This window comes from Trachinotus anak, unplaced genomic scaffold (genome assembly GCF_046630095.1).
Source record: "Trachinotus anak isolate AG129_WGS33_773 ecotype Australia unplaced genomic scaffold, CSIRO_AGI_Tana_v1 ptg000012l, whole genome shotgun sequence".
Taxonomy (NCBI): Eukaryota; Metazoa; Chordata; class Actinopteri; order Carangiformes; family Carangidae; genus Trachinotus; species Trachinotus anak.
This window is the reverse complement of record NW_027273863.1, coordinates 685513-709252: the sequence shown is the minus strand read 5'-3', so window position 1 is coordinate 709252 and position 23740 is coordinate 685513. Positions and strand designations below refer to the sequence as shown.

The 23740-nt window shown below is 41.4% G+C and overlaps 2 protein-coding genes across 5 annotated transcripts in view; both read left to right on the top strand.

Moving 5' to 3' along the window:
- The window catches only part of rab2a (RAB2A, member RAS oncogene family), a 30001-nt gene extending 28406 nt beyond the window's left edge, over positions 1-1595 (top strand). The window contains exon 8 of the mRNA XM_071490806.1: positions 525-1595. Coding sequence (XP_071346907.1) covers positions 525-620 — 96 coding nt within the window. The 3' untranslated portion in view covers positions 621-1595. The remainder of the gene's footprint in view (positions 1-524) is intronic.
- Positions 1596-9828: 8233 nt separating this feature from the next.
- Positions 9829-23740, top strand: part of chd7 (chromodomain helicase DNA binding protein 7) — a 71613-nt gene continuing 57701 nt past the window's right edge. Inside the window, exon 1 of one of the 4 annotated variants that reach the window (XM_071490268.1) lies at positions 9829-10110. The gene's annotated coding sequence lies outside the window, so the exon portion shown is untranslated. Of the gene's footprint in view, positions 10235-10337; positions 10682-23740 lie in introns of those variants that run through there. The other 3 variants (XM_071490267.1, XM_071490266.1, XM_071490269.1) reach the window with 3 other exon arrangements.

Sequence of the window (23740 nt, the reverse complement as noted above, 5' to 3'; positions counted from 1 at the left end):
GAATCTCTTTCCTCACACTCTGAGTTCTTTAAGATGGCATTTGACAAACTCCAAGTCAACTGTCATATGCCCTTTGCTCAAAGTCTCTGGCCTTATGAAGCTCTGTTAGAGTGGCTGTTGGGTTCTTGATCACCTCCCTGAGCAAGGCCCTTCTTGTCCAGATACTCAGTTTGGCTGGAGAGCCAATCCTAGAAAGAGTCCTGGTGGTTCACAGTCAGGGTCGGAATATTTTCTCAAGCCCTTGTATATAAAAGGATAGATTTTATAAACATCAACACCCAAAAATTGCCTCATATTTCTAACGGGAACCAATGAGTTGCAAAAATGTTAACCAGTTGAAATTCTAATATAATGACACAGCTGCAGTGTGAGAAGTAAGGAGAGATGAAAGAATACTAAGACAGGCTTTGTCTACCAGCAGATTTAATTACTTTTACTGTTATAATGTATAACATGTCATTTTCTTCATGATATTTTGTGTGCTGTGGATTTTTTTTAACCAGTTTGTCTCTGTCTCCTCACAGGCTAATGGTATTAAGATTGGACCCCAGCACCCTACCACCAACTCCACACTGACTGGTAGCCAGGGAGGCCAACAGGCTGGAGGGGGCTGCTGCTGAACCCCCAGGACACACCTCCTCCTTCAACCCCAACCCCTCCTTCTCCTCCTCCTCCTCCTCCTCGTCTCTGACCCTTCCTTGCATTTCTACAGAACTGTCCAGGCTCACTAACAGTTTGTTAACCTCTCTGTCTCTACTGCTCCATTCTCTCACCCAACCATCCTTCCCTCTCTGTGTCTTTTTCTCTCTTTGTCCTTCAGCCATGTCTTTCCTAAGTCTCTTCACCATACCTAAAGGTCTAGAGGCTGTGTTCTCATAAATCATCCTGACTTCCTGCAGTCTTATGAGGATAGAGTCGACTTCACCTGCAGATAAACTGACCAAATTCTAAAGTTTTGCCATTCACATTTTTTTTGGTTAGACAAACAGGTTTTAATCTTTTTATTTAAAAACATCCATGCATCTTAATTCATGAGGATGGGATAATCCAGTACCTCAGAGTTAAAAAAAAACAGCAACAACAAAAAAACAACTATATTTTCTGTAGCTGTGAGTTGACTTTGTCCAGATAGAGACAGGATTGTGGGTAGAGATTAAACACACTCTTAACAACTGACTGTATGGAAGAAACCATGCTCTGTGTTGTGTCTGCACACACATTTGTACATGTTTTTAAAGAAAATTACACAGCACGTTGGCAGCAGGACATGTTTCTACATGTTGAGTCAGTTTTCATGCTGTGCCTGTGTGTATAGGGATGATATAGGTATTCCAGTATGTCGGTTTGTCAGAAGTGGGAGGCTTTCAAGTCACTGTATTTTTCTTTCCATGAAACAATGTGCAAATTATGTCATTTTGTGCATCCTCTCCCGTTTTTGTTTTTTTTTTTCCATCATGTTATTTTGTCCTCTCTTTGTCTTTGTGTCCTTTTTTTGTTGACTTGCAGATGATTTGTATTTAATGAACACTACAAACAGGTTGTGACTTAAAAAGTGTTTTAATTTGTCTGGGGAGGGAATAAAAGACCAAACTGTTGATTGTGAAAATAGATCCTTTTCATAAACAATACAAAAGACAAGCAGGACAGTCAAAGAAACATGAAGGGATGCTGAGAGCAGTGGCTGCCAGTATGAAATTAAAGAATACAAGGAGAATAGATTGGAAATCAAAACTTTTTTTTTGTAAACATATTTATCGGACACATTTCTGTGTATATATGGCTCTTCAGGTTTCGGTAGCTTTTTTTTTTTTGGCTGTTTAGGGTTAAGCTTAGCATGTTGTTGTGGTCTAGTTAATTGTCACCAGGGGTTGGAAAAGAGACTGTTTTGAAGCTCCAAATAGCTTTTTACCATTTTTAACAGTTCTCATTTGAATCCAAAGGCGCTGAGCCGCCCTGTTACAGTTTGGGTCTTTTAAATGATGAGTATGAATGATAAAAGGGTGTTAACATGACCGTGCAGAGGCATTAAAAGTCCCCGGAGAACAGACTCTAACTAAAAATGTCAAGGCATCTCCCTTTTAAGCAAGCTAATATTTTACCGTGAATTAGCAGGCAGATTCATAATGTATACTGCTTAGAGCTTGAGCGACGACTGTTGCAATGTGTTTTGCTTCGAGATCAACAGCGTGATATGCGCCATTTTACTGTTATCAATTATGTTATTTTACTACTTCAGTTACTTCTGGTTCATCCCTCCCTCTCATCCCCCCTTCTTCTTCTCTCTTTTTCTCTGACTGCATGGTAGCATTAGCTCTCTACCTATTTTTAATGCCAAATTATTGCTTTCCCGTGTTATTTTCCAAAAAAAAAAAAAAAAAAGAAAAGGGAAAAATATCAACTAGGCCCCTGTAAATCTGACCTGAAATCAGCTGTCTGCCTTAACTCCACCCCCCTGTGAGATTTGGACAGCTGCTAAAATGAATGGGATTGGCCCTGTATCTGCAGATGGGCATTTAACCACTAACTAACTAGCTGACGATGGGTTACACATGCGTAGATGCACACATGTATGTGAGGGATATGTAAAGTCAAAGGAAGAGGCCTAGCTTGAATTTTGCGTATGAATCACAGCATTTCAGATAAATCCAACCCACATGGTCACATTATTTTTTACCCCATCCCCTCCATGCGCACACACACCGAGCCTGCATACATATACTCTCTCCAGGCTAACTGTATAACTGTAGGGAGCCTTTGGATTTCACAGCAGTGCGAGTGAATCTGTTTTCCTCAACAGTGTGTTCTTCTCATATTTTTCTTTCTCTCTGTTTTTTTTTTAAATTATTTTCTATTCATAGATATATCCGGACAGTTATTAATCTTATTCTGATGATTATTCTTTATAAAGCAACGTGTGTGTGTGTGTGTGTGTGTGTGTGTGTGTGTGTGTGTGTGTGTGTGTGTGTGTGTGTGTGTGTGTATGCGCGTGTGCGCGTCTGTGTGCGCGTCTGTGTGCGTGTTTGTGTGTTTGTGTGTGTGGACCCAGGGGGATTACAGGGGGAGGATCAAGCCAAACCTGACGCATCTATTTATCTATCTATCTATCTATGGATTGATCTATCTATCTTATCTATGTGGCCCTCCTGTCTTGCTCTTCCCTTCTCTTCCTGCCTCTCCTCCTCAACATTATTTGCTGTGTTTGTTCTTTGGAAAAAAGAAAAAGAAAAAATGAAAAAATGAAAATGCTACACAATAAACTATAATAAAACATTCTAAACTCTAAACATGTCATTTTGATGGTTGTGTGGAGATGGAAAAATACAGTGTTTGGAAAAAAAAAAGAAAAAAAAAAAAAAAGCTTTTGTGTTTTCTGTTTTGTTTTTTTGCCGTCCGGCCTGTCCTGTGCTGCTGACTTCAGTGTATGAGTCAACCAATCATGATGCGTCCTCACGTTGTTTGACTCGATGTGATTTTTCCATTAAAAGGAGCAGGGAGGGACTGGTGTGCGCTTGGATCTGTGCCGTTCGACCTCCAGCAGTCATGGAGATTGTAGTGCCTGATGAAGGTCAGACAGACTGAGAGCCTGCTTAATGAATTAAACATTTTGTAACTCATATGTAGTCAGGGGCGGTTTGCATGTTCACTGTATGTGCATGACCTTTTTAGCAAGGATCCCCATAAAATCCAGACGTTAGTAGGAATCCACATTTCTGGGACATCAATTTAGCAAGGAGGCTTTTATAAGCCAGCGCTAGCATGTTATCATTTATGATGACTGGAGCACTGGAGCAGTTGAACTACAGGTAAGTAGGTACCATTATCTAATAAGGGACACTTTATAAAGGGTTTATAAATTCCACCTAATGGCTCTCGTATTTACTAATGCTTTAAATATCAATAATGAGCCATTTATAAGAATCGCTCCTGGGTTGTGGAAAACATCCTTTTGCCTGGTGTTTATCCTCCTCCTCCCTTTAGTTCATGGACAGTTCATGCACTTAGTTGTGGAAACCAGACTCAGAGCCACACTGCAGCTCTGTCTTTGCTTCGCCACAATTGTGCCTCTCGCTAGCTGCTTTAGCATGCAAGCATGTTCCAATAACAACTCTTCTAACATGCTGATGTTGAGAAGGTCCAGCACCTCGGGCCTAAACTAAACCACTGGGAAATACACTCACTGAGCACATTATTATGAACTAACAACTGTGAAGCCGCTCCCTTTGCTTTCAAACGGCCTCTGTTCTTCATGACTTTGGAAACTGCCGATCTCCTGCTCCACCACATCACAGAGGTGTTTTACTGGGTTCGGGTCTGGAGCCTGGGGAGGCCGCTGAAGTGGCGCGTTATCATGCTGCAAATAGCCATTAGGTGACACATTGTGGCCATAAAGGGATGCACATGTTCAACAACAATACAGGCTAAGGCATTCAAATGACGATTGGTATTCAGGGGCCCAAAGTTTGCCAAGAAAACATTCTCCACTCTATTACACCACCAGCACAAACCTGGACTTTTGACCTGAGGCAAGTTGGGTCCATGGATTGATAGTTGGTTGATAATTGGATAGTTGGTACCAAATTCTGACCCCAGCATTAGCATGCATATGCAGAAATCCAGATTCATCAGACCAAGCTACATTTTTTCAATCTTCAATATCTGCATGATTTTATGCATTGCACTGCTGGCACTTGGTTGGCTGATTGGATAATTGCATAAATAAGCAGGTACAGTAGCAGCGTGCAGAACTCCAAATCCTACAGCAATGTATTGGCTGCACAGCATCTGAACAGACAAACAGAACGCTGGCGTCACATTGATGCTCATGATAATGTCATTAGTTTTGCAGGAAGTTCATCACAAACCAAAGTGCGAATTGATGATGGCATCATCAAAGTGATGACAACTCATCCTCAGGGGTACGTGGATGTCTGTACCAGATGTCATGGCGAGGTGTGTAGACATTTCATTCAAAGCCACAAATATAAACCTCATGGTGGAGCCAGAGGAAGTGTCACCAAACTAAATAGGATTCAATACATTTAAAGTGACGAATTTCTTATTACTAATCTAATATGATTTATGTTAAATGAAGCATTAGTAAATTATAGATTTATTAATTAGCTTGGGATTCTGTGGCTTTTGCTTTATTCAACAGATTTGTCACTTTTAGGTCACAAGAACACTGACACTAAACTGAAAACCATCACAAGTGTTGAATTTAAAGCATCCTAACCCCAACAATACCCTGAAAAGGGTCTTCTCTAGTGGTATATAGCCACCCAGATAGTTTTGGTTTTATTCCTGAGATTTCTGCCTCCAACCAAAAGGACCTTTTTATCTTTAGTCATAGAAGGGAAAGTACAGGTGTAACCATGAGTAGCCTACCTGTAAATGTTTGTGTCTGTATCTTGCACTGTCGCTCTCCACAGACAGACATATGAACACCTGCCAAGTCCTCAACCTCCACACAACCTCCCACCTCTGTGACGGTTCCCACTACAGTCGATGTCTCCAGGCCCACATCTAACCATGACAACACACACACAGTCAAAACAACACTGCTGTCACCACTAGTGACAATTAGTACCCTTAATGATGGCTGTGAGCCAACACACACATACACAGCGGCAGGGTCCTGAAACTAGTAAAGCAAGTACAGAGTGCAGCCCTTATTAAATGAAATGAAATATTATTACACTTGTGTTTTTCATTTTATGTCATATTGAAATGTTTGCCATGAAAAAATTGTAATTTTTCTCACTGCATGGAATTGGCCTAAACAAAAATGACATTTTAAAGTCAACAGCATCTGTTTTCAGAAATTGCATCCCCCCTGTTTTTTGTTATTAGGGTTAACTGACCAATTAAGTTGCAATGGTACCTTGATGGTTGTATATTTTGCACTGAGTATACATACATATATATATCTATATATATATATATATATAGATATATATATAGATAGATAGATAGATAGATAGATAGATAGATATAGATATAGATATAGATATAGATACACACACACACACACACACACACATAATACATGTGTATTGTGATTCAAGAAGTTAAATTACTTTTTTGCCATTTTTGGTGTAGTTAACTACTGAAGCTACAAATTATTTTAACCCTAACCCTAACCTGTGCAACTAAAATGTAAAACTTGTCAAACTTAAAAGGACCATGACCAGCGCGGATGGCTGCTGACTGCAGACCTTGAATCAGCACTGATGAAATCAGCCCATTAACATGTAAGCAGCAGTTTTTAATGTTGGAGCTCACTAATGTGGAACTAATTTCAACTACTTGTGGTTTAGTTTAATCTATGTGCTCCATACTTCATAAGTTTACATTACATGTTTTTTCATGTAAATTATGCAAATGCACTTAGTTACTTTCCACCATTAAATACTAAAATGAAATATCACCACAGTCAACAGGGTTTGGCAGTTTGACAAGAAGTGACCCAGAATCATTATCAGCTCATTTACTGTGAGTTAGTTTCCTGGAAAACTTCACCTGGAAAAGTTTTATTATGGACAGGGTTGAGTGATATGAGGCAGCGAAGGGAAGCTGGAAATTAATACATGATTAAATACATAAACAGGAGACTACACAGCTGAAATATAAACATCACATTTCTGCAAAACTGTCAACATCTACTGTCCATTTAAAACTAATGAAAACCAATCCTTCCCCCGTGTTAGCAAACATAGCAGCCTATCAGAAAAAATAATAGGAAATATCTAAGAAAATAATCATATAATTGCCTTTAAAGGCAGATAAAGCTTTTAGAAATTCAATCTAGACTTTTCACATTTGTACTTTTGATTTCATGAACATGTTGTGGTAACACAACTGTGACTATAACAAAAGCAGTCACAATGTTCACAAGCAAATTTCATGTCTCTGCATGTTGATTTTGAAAACACACTGTAATGAGCTGAAACTAGGGGCCATCTGAAAGGGGGGGAAATCTGCTGAAACATCTCTATCTCAGCAGAAATGTAAAATATGTGCACTTTGTAGTAAACAGGTGAAAAAATGCATGGACAAAGAGTGTTTTGACTCAGTGTCATGCTATGTGTACTATATCCTAACCCAGCTTACATTCATATTTAATGTATTGTTAGAGGAAGTGAATGTGAAATGCGTTGTTTTTCGCAGAAAGGAGGAAGTCAGAAAATATACAAAACGCATTAGGACAGAAAGTCTGTGACCACAAAGGCCTCTCTCCTGAGAGCCACATTGTTATGATAAGCAAATTACTGGTTGTATCAGGGACATCTGCATTACTGCTAGTCCTTCATATTCTTGCAACATGCACTAACATTTCACCATTTCATCACTTCATCATTAACATCAGTCCAAACTGATTCACCGCATATTGTTCCAGCATGGCTGTGCAGTGTATCTTCTGCCCTTTGTGTAGCTCTTTTATAACTGTATCCTTCCTTATTCAAGGTGTTGTATCAGTTACCTCAGGTACTGTCTCAACTTTAAATTAGTGCTGTAGTGTGATCCTGACACTCCTCATAACCTCATGTGGTTCCTATTATGGAATATTATTATGGAAATGGTTTGTGATAAATAACACCGGACTAATGAAAAGATTAGTTCACAGGTTTCAAGTTTGTCTTAATTTCATACCAAAAAAAGACAGTAAATATGGAGTGAAACTGTGACTCCTGGAGGTGGAGCTAGCTTCACTGATTCACTCCTATAGCACTTTTGGACGGTTTAAAAAAAAAAAAAAAAGCGTCAAGAACCAGACTTATCATCTCTTTTATTCCATACTTCCCTCTTTCGTGTCAAAACCTGGTGCCTACATTACCCACAATGCAACTGGATTGACACAACTGTACAGATCTTGGTGTACCGGCCAATATAGGAGTCTCTCGTTTCAAGCAGAGATGAGGTCGAGCTACAGCGGTCTGGTAAGATCACATCTTTTTAACTGCACACTCCAGATTTTTAATTATAGTCTTTATACCCAGCTGATGCTGACTCAAGTGACATCATTAGAGGTCAGATATTGCTCTGCTCCCTCTGGAGAACAAAAGGCTTTATACTACTTTTTTTTTTTCTTACATAGTTCTACCCATGACCTGTAAAAACAGAGTTTGATGTGAAAAATCTGTGTAGTTCCCTTTAAAGACAACACTTCATCACTTTTTCCATCTGATTTTTTTCATGTCTGTAAACCATAATCATATCATATCATAATATATCATATCATATTGTCTGAAAAAAAAGGTCACCTGTCCTTTAATCAATAAAAACACACTCAAATATGACACACAGTTTTGCTGACAGGTGAGTGCAGCATATTTACAGTGCAGAACAGCTCAGCCAAGACTGAGGAAAAACAAAAGTCAAGACTAACAATAATAAAGGTGAAAAAAATGAAGAAAGGCAAGAAAACAACTCTGCAGCAGGCACTTCAACTTAATTCCTTTGGTCCAAATCTGGGGAGTAAATGTATATGACTGGTATTAAAAAATTGCCTCTGCATTCGCTATATTAAACCATGTCTTTGCTTCTAGCTCTGAAACTCCTCCAGAGGACATCATCTGACGGAGCTTTGCTACCTGCTTTGACTACAAGCTGCATTTCCTCATTCTTTGTGGGCCTGCTTCCAGGGATGATAGGGCATGTTCAAACTCAGGAACCAACAACAACTCTTTCAGCGTCTTTATTTGATTTATCTATTGTGTAACAATTAAATCACTGCTATAAGTTAACTGACTTCCAAATTGTCATCTTCTAGAGTAGGAGGGGCTACTATCCAATGCTGGAGCAAAAACTCAAATTAAAATATATGTGCCTTTGTGAAGATTTCTTTCTAAAAGACATCAAATGTGTGACTTTGATACCAATGTACAAACAACATTAAAATAAATGGCAAGAGGCCTTAAACATAACCAATCAGCGCCAAACAGCCAGGCCGCCTGCCAGCTTGATGTATATAACAGTGACTGAGGTGGACAGGGTGTTGGGTGCTGTGTCTCAGTTAGATGAGAGTGTATGGGGCATCCCTGTGTCAGTGTTTATATAAAAAGAAACAAAGAGGCTTATCCCAGCTTTTTTTTTACAATACAGACCTTGTACCTATGTCAGTCATAATCAGCACAGAAACATTCAAATGAAGTTTCCTCTTCCTGTTGGCTTGACTCTTTTCCTGTTTGCACAATCATGGCAATGAAGACTCTTTGACCCAGTGGCTGCCGGTTGCTCTACAACCTGCAACAAACTTGTATCCAATGAATTACCATTGCCCTAAAACAGACATGATTAGTTTGGGGTCCCTGGCCTGTAAACCACTGAAACCTTTGCTTTCCTCACACTCACACAGCATGGATGTACAACTGAGAGGTACTGATCACATCAAACAGAAATGTAAAAGTCTCAAACACAACTCTACAGATCAGACCCATCGCCACATCAAACATGTATTTATCCATGTAGTTATTTTTCTCTCGACACAAGGAATACATCAATATAATAATTTAAAAACGTGTGTTAAGACACGTCACCAGAAACTGCGTGCTTTGGTAAGATGTTGGTTTATATTTATATGTAACCCTTCCACGCTTCACCTGTTTACCTCACACATTTCTCATATGTTTCCACTGAAACACTTTGAGTTAAAGATTCCCCACACACACGGTGTCACGCACAGCCCGTGGCCGGCTTGCCTCAGAGATATTCCCGAGCCTCTCACGGGCATGGCAGGGTCAGTGACCGCGCACGCCGCTGTTCATCTGTATGAGAGGTCCTCGGGAGCGCGCCCCCCTGGCCAAGGAAGGTGAGCGAGTGTCTGGAGGGAGGACTCGGGAGCGCGACCAGCCGAGGGATCGATCGGATTAAACTCGACCCGAGTGAAATTAACACAAAGGAGAGAAGAGCAGCCACACGAGCCGGCGAGGCTGCGCATGCGAGACACGCCGGAGAGATATTTCATGAAAAGCATACAACTTGAACTTTTGCTCCTCTCTTTATTTATATTTCATACGAAAAGGACCACGGTGGATTTTCCCGAGCAAGCGGAGATACCAACCACCAACAAGGAGTTGATGTGATAAAAGCCCAGAGCGACCGAGCCTGCTGGTGAGCTAACCCGTGCCCCTCCGAGGGAGCGGACCTGAGGTTTTGTCGAACACAGGTCAGTCCAGGCGCCACAGTTTGATCGCGGCCGCTGGGGCTCGGCTCGCACATTGATATTGTCTGAACAGTAAGTTTTCCACACTTTTCTGCGCTGTCGGACTCTTTAATCGGCCGCGTGAGTCGGGGTTTGGGTCGGGTGGGTGTTTCATCCAGGTCTGCCCCAGCGGGAAGGCTGGCTCCGGGCGGTGCTTTACTATTTTCTTTTTTCTCTTTTTAGTAGAAAGTCATTGAAGGTCCATGTAGCTGCCATGCCGACATGCTAACAATAGCAAGTTTAGCTTTGCCACCCGCTGTACCCCCCCCCCCTCACAACAGTCCCATTAGTCAGTTGAAAAGTAGAAAGAAAAATTTCCAGCGCAGCACGGAGAGCGTCTGTGTGTCTGAGCCCGCTCCCCCGACAACTTGTTGAATTTTGCAGTAGGACCAATGCACTTGCTCGGTGTTGGAGAGAGTTAGCCCTGTTAGCTAATTGTGTCGGAGGCTCCGGGAGACACGAGGTGGCCCGAGCGTAGAGGTGAGTCACCGGCCGCTGAGCGAGCGCAGCTCTGGGGAGATTCCCAGCGGAGAGCACTTGGCAGATATCGCCAAAAACGCTTCGCCTGGGTTACATTCAAGTGTTTCCGTGTAAAAGTATGAATAATAGTTGTATTTCCACTGGATATGTGTGTTTTTACTGGAAGCGGGTAGTGTGAAGTGTCCGTTGTAGTCGCTAGTTTTATTGGACGGAAGGGACAGAGCAGTGGAGGAGAGGGGGTGGGGGTTGTGAGGCCAGGCGGTCATTTCATACAACCGTGTTTTTCACGCTGTTTCTAGCGCGGCGTGTGCTACCGAAACCCCCTGAAGTGCCCGGAGAAGTCCGTCGCGCCGGAGCAAAGAGTAAAGTCTCATTTCCAGAGAAACGGCGGTGAGCGAGTCGCTTGGTCCGGAGCGACGGGCGAAGTCCCGCTGACGCTGATTAGCGTGCTAGCCGCTGGAGGTTAGCCGGCGCCGGGAGCAGGAGTTCAGCCCGCTGCTGTCCCGTCCTCATTGTGTACGGGCAAAGACCCCCACCCCCACCCCCGGGTAACCGTCGATGCGCAGCTTTCGGGCAGGGAAATTAACTTTACGAATCTTTGGTTTCACTTTTTGTCGAAGTTGAAAAGCAAAGCTGCCGGTTTTCCACAGGTCTTTTCTGGGTTAGTAACGTTACACTGTGTGCGGCGAAGTTTGATAACCGCCGCGGCGACACTTGTTTCTCGGTGTGGACCGGAGGAAACGCTCCCAGCACACCTGCCGGTGCTGGTTCCGGGGCCGCATCTTCACGGGACACACGGGGGCCGTGCTTTTCTCCACTTAGTCTGACTTTGTTGCGCACCCCCCGCGCTGCCCTCTTTCTCCATTATGTGCTCCACAGTCGGTCAACTTGCATAATGGTCACCCTGTCGCTCGCACACAGTTTCGGCTGCGCTGAAATGACTGAAACCGAACAACAAGAAACAAAAGCTAAGCTTCGTGTAGTCTGTGCATAGACACTCGCTGCTGGTGGTTTTAATCAGTCCGGCACATTCAGTGGATCTGTGCTAGTTCGTCATTTTCCCCTCCTGTCTGCTTCAGAGCCAGGAGCTGCTACCCCCACCACCTTGTGTCTGTGAGCCAAGATGGCAGCTAGTCATGTTTAGCAGAGGGAGAGATAAGAGGCCCCGTCCACACATACAACAGATGTTCACCACTCTTTGGTCTCTCGTTTGTCTCCCTGTCTTTTCTTGTGGTTAAAGTTGAGGCACTCTTTGGGCTTTAAGGCTGCCTTCGTTTGTTAGAGAGGCTGTTGGTCTGAGTCAGAGTAAAGCTGGAACTTGGACACAAGTTAAATTTCCTCTCAGATTATTTACATTTAGTGACAAATCAGATGTATTTTCTGTATTTTACACATATATTTTAATGACTTTAGTTGTGCAAATGACTGGTATTTTCATTCTTTTTAAAATGAGCCTGTTTTTATTTCAAACTCAGATTAGCTTTTCTGGAAGTTGTGTTGGTGACCTTGGAGTTGCTTGTCTTAACTTTGGCTGGTAGGCCTCAGGGCTTTAAGAAAACACCTGATACATAGGCAGTAGTCATAGTCAGAGGGCAAAAAATGTATCCTTTAACGTTTAAAACTATTGGAAGTAAAGTGTCTCAATCTAAGTGATGGTAAATAGTTACCAAAACAATCACACTACCATGAGTTATTGCTTGGGTATGATTTGTTGAGCATAAAGAAAAATCTGATCCCTTGTTCCCCTTTTTTTTTTTTTTTTTTTTTTTTAATTACACATTTTTGTGGCGCTATGGAGTGAACTATGTGAAGGATGTGGATGTTTGTCATGCCACTGCCCAACATGCTGCAAGTGTACCTGACATGGTCTCACACACAGTCGGGGAAATCCCCACCACCTTACACTAGGGGTTAGATAGGGGATACACCACATGTACCAAAGTGACTTGTATCTTAAGATTTAACTGACATTTTTAATTATCATGTAGATATAATCATTCTCCTGCATGCTGCGGCCCCGTTTGTTCACTTTTTACTATGGAAGAAAGAATGTGGCTTCATATTTGGCACAGGTGTCCATCACCATGTCATGTCTTTGAATGTGCTGTCCCCTGCTGTTTTGACCTATGAATCATCAGTGTTGGTTTTCTGCCACTTCTATTGAAGCTTCTAACCAACTCTCACTGTTTTGATAGTGCTTCCAAATTGCTCAGAGTAAGAGGCCAGGTGAGGAGAGGCCAAATGTAAAATATGTTAGTGTATATGAGGGGATGAAAAGTCAGTTGTACCCCTAATGGCATTCGGAGAGCACTATAACTTGTGTTATATAACGCTGATGATGTTGTTAGCATCTCATACTACTCCTTCGCGTGATATCCAGCAATCGTCCCACTGGTTATCTTTGAAGTCAAACATAAACTGTATATAATGGTTTTGCTCTTACGACTTCTGAATGTACTTTTACCAGTTAACTTGTCATTTATTTAGACAAAACCACCGTCAGTCCAGCCTGCTCTCTAGTTTTGTGACATGTCTTTTACTTCTTGAGCAGAATGCAACTGGTCTGTTAGACTGTCACACAGTGACGTGTTCATTCAATTTGAATGCAATGGCTGCACGTTTTGGGGAAAATTATAAACATGGTTGGTGGAAACTGGTGTATGGGCGATACAGCTTTCTAATTTGCATACTTTGTAGGAATTGTTGTATTTATGAGGTTGCTGCAGATTTTACCAACTTCCTTCCTGAAGGCTTTCCACACGACACTTATTTTCACATCAAACGTAAAAGTAATCACTAAAGCTTTCCCTTCCTATAGTCAGGCAGAAACTTGTAGTTTGACGGTGGATCTTACTGACCACCAGCCAGCCTGACATATTGTTCTTTCAGTAGGGTAGATAGTACCTGGTGCTGCAGTGCTCCTGTTGGACAGTTAGGTGTTGAAAGCCTGGTGTTGGGTGAGTGAGCCAGAGCACTGGTGTTTGTTAGGGTGGCCATTTTGTCTCCTATCATCATGTGTTGTGGATGGCAGCTCTGTTAGTAGAGATGAGAAGTGGTGCTGTTGTTTGTCCCCATGATTGTTTGTCTCTTTCATCTTGCCATCTATTGCACCACCTCCTCCCCCTCACCCACGCACTACCTCTTTGCCCTTGCATGAGCTCCCTCCTCTTCTTTCTACTCTTCATTCACACCTTTTCTGTTTCTCTCATCCTCTCTCCATCTTTGCCTGTCTGTCTTTCCACCCCCCCCACATTCTCCCATTTCCAGCCAAGAGGTTAGCACCATGGTGAAATTCAAAACTGTTGTCATGACTGACTCTCTTACTCTCTCATCCCTCCTTCTCACTTGTCACCCCCTCTACCCCCTTTGCCTCACTTGTCTCCCCTTTCCCCCCTCCTGCAGCAAGGGCCTTCTGGACCGAGTGCCATGCCTAGAGGCTGGTGTTAATAAAGCTCTCAAGTGTTTGTGTGTGGCTTGAATGTGTTTTTTCACTCTCTTAATTTGTGTTTGTTTGTGTTTATACTATATTCTTGGGGTCCTAAAACCGGGAGCCCAAAAAAAAAACTTGTGCGGTCCAAAATGCTTGACCCTAGAAGTTTAAAATGTTTTTTGAAGGTTAAGACTTGGTTTTAGGGTTCAGGTTAGAGTTAGGTCTATGTCGGGGGGTCTGTGTTAGGGTTAGGCATTGATTTGTGATAGTGATAATTAGGGGCTAGGGAATTCATTATATCACGGACGAGTCCCCACAAAGATTGGTTTACAAATGTGTTTGTGTTCGAGGAGACAGTCTGTCAAGTACATCTCTGACCCATATGTGTGCATGCCTTCTATTCTATCCTTGACCTCTCTCAGTGTTGATGTATGACGCATCCTGTTTTGCCTCTTCATCCTTTGCTCCCATACACTAGCTAACCTCACTGCTGCTGCGAAACAAATTAGCAAAGATAAAACCTCGGACTTGCCACTGGAAATATTTTGGTGCGATGAATCCCATCACTGAAAGCGGCTTCAGCGCCACAAAGATCTCTGACACATCCTGGTGCATGCTGTAGTTAAATGGCACAGTTGTGGCATCCATGTGTCTAGACATCCATGCAAATGAAGAGACACTGTCACAGCTTCTATCCTCGAGTGATGCGCATGGCTGATGAAAGGTAAAGCGCTGCTTACTTGTGGAATCGGCATCCCATTTAATAAACAAGTCACTGTGTGACAGTGTAACAGACCAGTTGCATTCTGCTCAAGAAGTAGAAGACATGTCACAAAACTAGAGAGCAGGCTGGACTGACGGTGGTTTTGTCTAAATAAATGACAAGTTAACTGGTAAAAGTACATTCAGAAGTCGTAAGAGCAAAACCATCATATACAGTTTATGTTTGACTCCAGAGAAGGAGATGGACATAAAGTCAGAGAGGGGAGAGGTGGGTTAAGATGGAATAATGTTAACCACGTGCAAGAGAATGTATTTCCTTAGAAATGTCCAGTGTACCTGTTCCCAACATCTCCTTTTATGTGCATATTGTTAGATAATGCTGGTCACTACAGTGCCAGCAGCCTTGTCCAGATGAAATATAACCCAGCTGTAGTTTTAGAAACAGTTCTCAGGACTTTGTTCTGTGTGTGTGTGTGTGTGTGTGTGTGTGTGTGTGTGTGTGTGTGTGTGTGTGTGTGTGTGTGTGTGTGTGTGTGTGTGTGTGTGTGTGAGAGAGTGTGAGAGAGTGTGAGTGAGTGTGAGTGTGAGCTTTATAGGAAGGACTCTGGAAGTTAATTGGTTGTTAGCAGGCAGGCAGGCGGGGCAGGGAAGGGAACTGGCCAGATCTGCCTGTCCCATTGAGGGCATGTCAATAGCAGTGATTGATTGGGGAGGTGTGGGGGTAGCATGCTAGAGAGCCTGGTTTATACTGTGTGCGTGTGTGCGTCTTCCTGTTTGCTCTTACATGAAGTCTCACGTCAGTGTTTTCAGGGTTGTGGGAAATTCGTCATGAAAACCCTTTCTTTGGAAGCTCCTGTCTTATTCATATTTTGTTTAAAAATTAAAATCTAGACCGAGAATCAAGAAAGTACTGCCTGTGATGTTCTTGTTGCTCAGAAACATTTCCAAAGCTTCATGTACTTTCTCTGCACAGTGATGACAAATCTCTCAACAGCCCAAAACCACTGGTGGTTTTTTTTTGAAACAGTGGAAGAGTCTCCCAGTTAGTGACAGATCCTGTAGTTTTTGAAAAGGCTACCTCTTTTTGAAATTTTGAGTTGCAGGGTTTTCCCCAAACTGTGGCAGTATGCTGGCGTGATAGTTCATTTGCATCACTGAGCAACTATTTCCCCCTCACCTGCAGCATTTCGATTCCTGATTTTCATGTAGGTTTAAACATCAAAAAGACCGAAGAAATTCAGAGGGGTATGATTTTTTTTTTTTCCTGAAATGATGCGTCTGATATTGCTAGTTGGTGTTAATGAGCCTGGGAGAAAAGTGACACAGTGATTCAGTGCATTGGCCAGGCAGACATGTACACTGACCAGGGTTCAACCTTAATTTGCTGTCATTCTGAAGCATTCCCTACATATTATCATCACCTCCCTCCTAACCCAAGTTGAATGTGGGTCACATGCTGCAGCAGTCTTGTAAATGAGTCAAACATGGGTTGAATGTGAATTCAATAGACCCATTTCATACACATCACTTGTATGAAAGAAGTTTACTTACACTTAAGATTGTGAACTCACCGAGCACTTTATTAGGAACACTATACTAATGCTGGCTCAGCCTCAGCTCTATGGTATTGATTCCACAAGATGTTGGAAACATTCCTGAGATATCGCGATCTATGTTGCCATGATTGTGTCACATCATTCTGCAGATTTGTCAGCTGCACATTGATGTTGTGAATGTACTTTGAAGTAGTACACTGGACGCAGTGCCACATTCATGAAACCAGTTTGAGATGACTTTTACTTTGTGGTGAATGCAACATAGATAATGAATTACAAGCATTGCTGAGGTTGTCGTCTTTGCTACCAGCTGTTGTGCAGTTAAATTCTGCATTTTCGAATGCTACAGCTGCCTTCGCTGTTCCTTGTTTGTTGTGTTTTCTGCAACTAACCAACTGCAGACTAGACAGTCAGCTTCCTGTTTACAGTGGCAGTTGCATGCCCATGGTTATGTGTATTTACAGGTGTGTCAGTATGGACAGAGATTATTTCTGATACTGAGCTAAAATACTGTTTTAAAATGAAAAAGTGTCAGTGTGGATGTGGCCTTTAGCTGCCCAATGTTAGTGAGCCTGTGTCCACTGCAGCCTCAGGTTTCTGATCTTGGTGACAGGAGGGGAACCTGATGTGGTCTCTGCAGTTGTAGTTCATCCACCTCACTGTTCAACATGGTGAATTCTGAGATGCTTTTCTGCTCACCACAGCCGCAATGAGTGGTCATCTGAGTTACTGTAGCTTTTCTGTCAGCTCAAGCCAATCCCGGTTCCTAATAAAAGTCCTGAGTGTATATTGAGTTTAGATCAGAAATCAGTTTGTTCCCAGTCCACAGCAAAAGTTGCTAGGTTTCCATCCAAACGTGGCACCACATTTTGAATTTTGAGAAAATAGATAGAGCTGGGTATAACCATTGCAGAAGAAGACAATGATGTAATTACAAGACATCAATCAAACCTCAAACTGTTAAAAACATTGTAAAAAACATAATGAAAATATGGTATTTTTGATTTTTTTTTTTTTAAATGATTTTGAGGAATTTTGCAGTCTCATACTAATCTGATGTTTTGGTCTATTTTTCGTCTCTAGCGGATGTGTCAGTTGATGTCTAAGTCACATGGTTTGTGTTTTTTTTGGTTTGTGATTTATTCACTAAGTCTGTTTCCATTGGACTTTTCATTTAGCTTTAATTAATACATCAACTTTTCCAAATCAAATTGAACCTTTTTTCCAGAAATCCTTTTTTTTTTTTTTTAAATTGCACATAAAACAGGTGAATGGAAACCTACTCACTTTCTGATAACCTTACTCTACAGTCAGTGCTCACAGTCAAAGAGCAGCAGAGAGACAGCTGCAAAGATCTGTTAAGGAGCCATCACTCTGGAGTTACACATGTGGGACTCTGGCTTTATAAGATTCAAAATTATTCCATTGACCTTACCACATATGAAGGCCGATCGGAATGTGACCCAGATTTGTCTCACAAATCTTGCATGATTTGCATCAGCTCTTTACAGCCCACTGTAAATGCAATTTCAAGCCATAAGTATCTAGTGACCTCTTTAGTTAATGACTAGAGATGACCCGACAGCTAATCACAACCAAAAGTATTTTTGAAATAAATTCCCTCCTTCGTGCGTTACTGGGCAAGTGTTCTGGGCAAAATATTGATTTGGTTTCGTAGGTTGTGAAACCCCCATGTGCAGTAACTTGAATAAAGTCAGTTTCTGTGGAGGTCACATCCCAGGTAGATGTGTGAATTCGCTCTTGTAAGGTTTTTAAGATCTACAGCAGTTTTGTTACTGTTTGAGCCGATCAGTTTGGCAGATCTGCATCATTCTTGATAGAACTTTACTTTCAACAGAGGCTGCTCAGCTCATCGTCTTTATAATCACTGAATGTGGAAGAATTCAAACAATAATTTATAATGTGACAATAAATTTTGTGTTGTGCTGGACTTCTGTTTTCTCTTCATCCCTCTCTTTCTCTAGTTGATACATTTAGATTTCCAGAGACTAGACAGTTACTTTCAGAAACCATTTAACAGGTTCTTTTAGCTCAATCGGTACATGCACGCACACACTCTCTCTCCCCCCACTAGCAGGTTCCTTGCCCCCACCCCTTCTCATGTGCCTGTCTCTCGCCCTCTGTGTCCTCTGTGATCAGGCTGAGAGCTGGCCAGTGGTTTTTCCTACCACATGGTAAAGGCAGGGAACAGATTGGATAAACACAGCCCTTTCCTGCTGACCCACCCCCACTGCCCACCTCTATCCTCCAAACACACACAAACTGCCCGACATGCACACTGCGCATACACACACTGTCCATTAACGAAGCAGCCGTGCGTAACATAACCAGATTTTCTCTAGCTTCACTGCTTCTCTCTTTCTTCTCTCACTCTCTAGACCCCCCCTCCTCCTCTTCTCTCTTCCTTCCTTCCGGGCCTCAAATCCCAGCCCCAAACACACGGCCCTGCATCCCCTCACTTGAGCGTAATTACACACACAGCTAGCCAGCTCCTGCATGCTGTCCTCCATTTGGGAACAAAGGTATAAATTATAGCGGCTTAGATCCTAGTGGTAATGGGAGGTGGGTGGGTGCACACGTGTTCACCAGAGGAAGAGAGAGATCACTCACTTCATGTATCTATTTAGGTTGTGTCTGCTGAGCTTTTGGTGTAGTTTGTTTCTTTGGCTTTGTTTTGTTTGTCTGTGCCTGCCTGCTTGCGTCTCAGAGGAAACATGGTGTTGTTGACATGGCAGAGATTTCCTGTTGTAAAGCCTGGAGGCTACAGACAGTTTAGCCGCCAAACTGTTGACAGCACGGACAGGCCTGCATTCAGTCGCCGTTGGCTGATCACTCTTCCTCCTTTGTTTCGTCACTGCAGACTGATTTAGATTTGTATGGTCAATTACAGCACTTAAGATCAGTTGGGACAGATAAAATCACCAAACTTCCTTATGTCTTTTTGTTAAAATAAACTGATATAGGATAATTTTTATCTCTCAGATCTGACTCAGTGCATCTGGAGGGAGACGTGCAAATTATCCACCCGATTCCTTAGACTAGGTCAGACAGGCTGTCAAAAATGTTTAGAAATAAAAATAGAAAAATTAGTTGTGCCAAAGAGGACCAAGCGCCTGCAGGTTTTCATTCCAATCACAGTTTACACAAGGTGACGTCAGACTAACACACCTTCACTCAGTCTGGAAGAACTCAGCAGTTGTATCAGCTGGTGTAGGGACTGGTAGGACTAGAAATTTGACACATGGTTACCCATCTGTGTTGACACACGTTTTTTCACATTTGATAGCCAACTAATGTATCAGCACGAGACGATGACATGCATTTAAAGTGCACACAATACTGTGATGAGTTTTAGTATTTTAAAAATACATCTTATTGTAAGGTTCACTATATATTTGTCTGTTAAAATGAGTGGAACTTTGTGTTGGGTTTGCGCATTGATGTGTGTTTTCATTAGAGTTCCTGTTTGGGTTTCTGTTAAATGAAGGCTCATCTCTAATGCACTACAGTGAATGCCTGTGTAATGCTGCTGGCTGCTAGAGAGGCCATTCAATTGCACTAACTTGGCAGTGATATTCTGTGGTTTTGGCTTGGCTGAAGGGATGGCCTTGATAATTGTGGTTTGACAGAGCTGCACAGTCAGTGTGAATTCCTGAGCCTAGCTGGTGATCGCCACTTCATTTATCAAATCGGCTAAAACTATACATGTCAGAGCCACTTGATGATTACTTGTGGTTTCAGGTGAAGAGAAACTTGTGGAGCTGTTAATTATGTTGTTGGACTCAGGCTCATGTGGCTACCTCCAGCAGTCACAGAATCGAACCCTTTTTTATAATTGGTCTCACTTTGTTTAAACTGGATAATAAAACGGCGTCTGAAAGGTCAAAGTGGTGACACAGTTTCTCATGTTTTATTTTGGCACATAGTTTGCTTAGAGTTACAACCCTAAAGAGGATCAAAAGAAAGGCTTTGTTCCCATCCTGAAACTATCTCAGCTGCTCACACTGCTTCGGTTCATTTCTCAGGAATAACCAGTTCCCCACAACTGCATCGTGGCAGTACTTTTAGGTCACAATATACTACGACTGCATTATTGCCGTCTATTGTAGCTGCAAGAGTTAGTTGATTAATTTATTGTTCAATCAAATGAATTTAATTGGCAGCTATTTTGATAATAACTGAAGTCCTGTCAAATACCAGATATATCACTTCTTTTCTTGGTCTTACAATAGATGCAGGTTAAAGATGTCGTCCTATACTCAGGGTTTTTTTGTATGTTTGTTTTTTTTTTTAGACCAAACAATCAGTCAGTTTATTAAAATTGCTGCTGATCATTATTTAATTATCGATTATGAATATATTTGTTAGTTCCAATGCTACTAAATGCTATTTATATATGTACATGTGTATGTGTGTGTGTGTGTGTGTGTGTGTGTGTGTGTGTATATATATATATATATATATATATAAAAAAATAGCATTTAATAGTGTGTGTGTGTCTTTACCAGCCAAGACGGTGTGTAGCTGGTAAATATACAGCTATGGGAACTACCACAGAGGTGGTACTGAGGTGTTGAGGACTGCGACAGGTTTGTCTGATTTTTTTTTTTGTCAGATTTTATTTCGTCAGCACAATAATATCACAACTGTGCAAGATAAAGTAACAGATTTTTACAGGTGTGTAGTTGAGATTGCAATGGAGGCAGAGGGATTACCCGTGAATACTGAGAACTCATTGAATCTTCAGTACTCATGTTATTACTAATGTTGTAGGAATATATGCAACTGATCAGACATTATGCAAGTTTTTCATTTCATGACTAATATGAGCTTAGATTGTTACTGAGTGTTGGACAAAGTATCTATCGCTGTATTTGGAATCACTAATAATAATAATAATAATAACAATAATAATAATAATAATAATACAAATAAATTATTAAAAAATAATAATAATCACTCATAATTTCCCTTGAAACTGGCCTCTTTTTTTGGGAGGTTGAGCATGTACAAGCTGTCACCTCTGAAAACGCTGATAATATCAGTGTCTTCTCATGAAGCCACATAACTGAACACAACTTCTCAGTTGTGTCACTATTGCTTTCTCTTTCTGGCAGTGAATAGTTCATTGAAAGCCCTGTAGGACAGGAGCCTGAAGGGCTGCTTGTAACACACACACACACACACACACACACACAGGTTAACCACCAAGTATTTTACCCCATGTTGAAGGTAAAAGAGGAAGGCAGATCAGTAGTAATGCTGTGGTGTAAGGGCTGCAACTAATAATTATTTACTTACATATCACTGTCAGTTATTTCCTCAGCTAACTGATTACTCATTTGGTCCATAGAATGTCATTAAAAAACAGAAATCACAATTTCTCACAGCCCAGTTGGTGTATTCAGAATTATTTTGTCCAAAGAGATGGCAACAAAAATGAGCAGATCAGAACTATATATTTGTTCTGAAGTTGTCTGACAACATACAGGTCAATGACAACACGTGCATTATGATCAGTGCTATTTCATTCAAAGTGAGTGACTACAGTGACAGATGGAGATGACTCAAATCTGGCTTTTTAACACTTCTGTTTCACTTGATTGGTCTCCGAGGGCATACTACATCACTATGATGTGGACATGTTCACACTGATGGTAGCACTGAATCAAAATGTAAGGGCCTGTGTTGGTGTGGGTGTGTTGCTACAGTTACCACTGATATGAGTCCAGTGTGAAGACCTATCAGATGCCAAGACCCTACACAGCAGTTTCATGCACTTGGGAAAAGTTATGAATAAGGGCTAAACAATTCATCAAAATATTATTGAAAATGCAATATGGTGCAATATCCAAATCGCAGGAGCTTCAGTTTTTTGATCAAGGTAAAATGTGTCACAGCACACCACTATAAATGAACTGGTGTGGTGCTACAGAGTTGGCCCAGCCTACAAATCATATTCATGCTTGTTTGGCACAGACCCCATCAACAATCACATCATCGTTATTTTTCAATGAAAATGAAATGCAAAAATTACCATTACACACTTATCACAGTTGCTATATCCCTCAGTATAATGGCAATATGATTTTGTTGCATATCGTTCATCATATTATGAATATAGAAAATGTTATGCTCCTTTAAAAGAGCATCTGAGATGTTCACTTGACTGTATTCGATGTGCCAGCACTTTTATTTTCACAGATGAATTTGGACAGTGAAGTGCTACAGCAAAACCTAAACCAGAATCAACATTTTTGCAAACCTGTCTACGGTTCCTCGTGGTTGTTGGGACAGATTCGGTCTTACCTCCTCTGGACTCCTCACCACGTGTAGGTTACAGCAGGGGGAGGAGAGGGGGGTGTGGTTGGCTAAATGCCTCATCCTTTGATGAGATTTGACGTCTAAATCGGCACATTGACCGTTCACCTAATTCCCTCCACAGTAACAGCTGGGCCTTAGTGTCAAACTGTGTGTGTGTTTGCTGTGAGACAGAGAAGAGTGCTCAAGCTTGGGCTGAAATGGAAGAGGAAGAGGAGCAAAGGCCCGTCTGCTCCATGACTGAGGGAGAATTTACTGCTCTTACCTTCCTACTTTTAACCAGAGCTGTGATCTGATGAAAGCCTCAAGGCTGACACACAAATGCACAGGCTCTCACACACACCGAGAAGCCAACATGTGCTTATACAGCGACATTTATTCTTTATTGTAGAATTTACAGTGTAATGTAGTGTGTCTGGCAGAACTGACAGGAAATCAGTTGCCTTTGTAGTAGCTTGCAGCAAAGGATGTGAAATTACACTTGATTACTCTCACCTGCTACACACATACACACACTTAGTTTTCTTCCTGTAGTGATTGAAATACACAGGAAGTGATGTAACAACAGTGTTTCATACATGCTGCTTATAGTACTGTGGATGTAGTAGCTGAACACAAGGTTTCCAATAGCTGTGTGTATATATTTATATATGAGTGTTAAACTCCTTTAATTTTTCACATTTTGTTATTTTACAGCTTTATGCTAAGATAAATTCCCTCATCAATCTAAACATCACACTCCATTAGGGCTTCGGCTATCGATTATTTTAGTAATCAGTTATTTCAGTAATCAAGTATTCTACCGATTTATCGAGTAATCAGATAAGAACTACTTTTTTTGTATTAAAGAAGAAAATATAAAAAGAGAAAAGAACACAGATATCTGTCAAAACTAAACCCAGCTCACTCTCTCTCCTGCATCTGTATGCATGTGATGACATCACTACTCATAGTTATAATTCAAATTTAAATGGCAATATGATGTGATCTAGCATGAAACCAGTACCT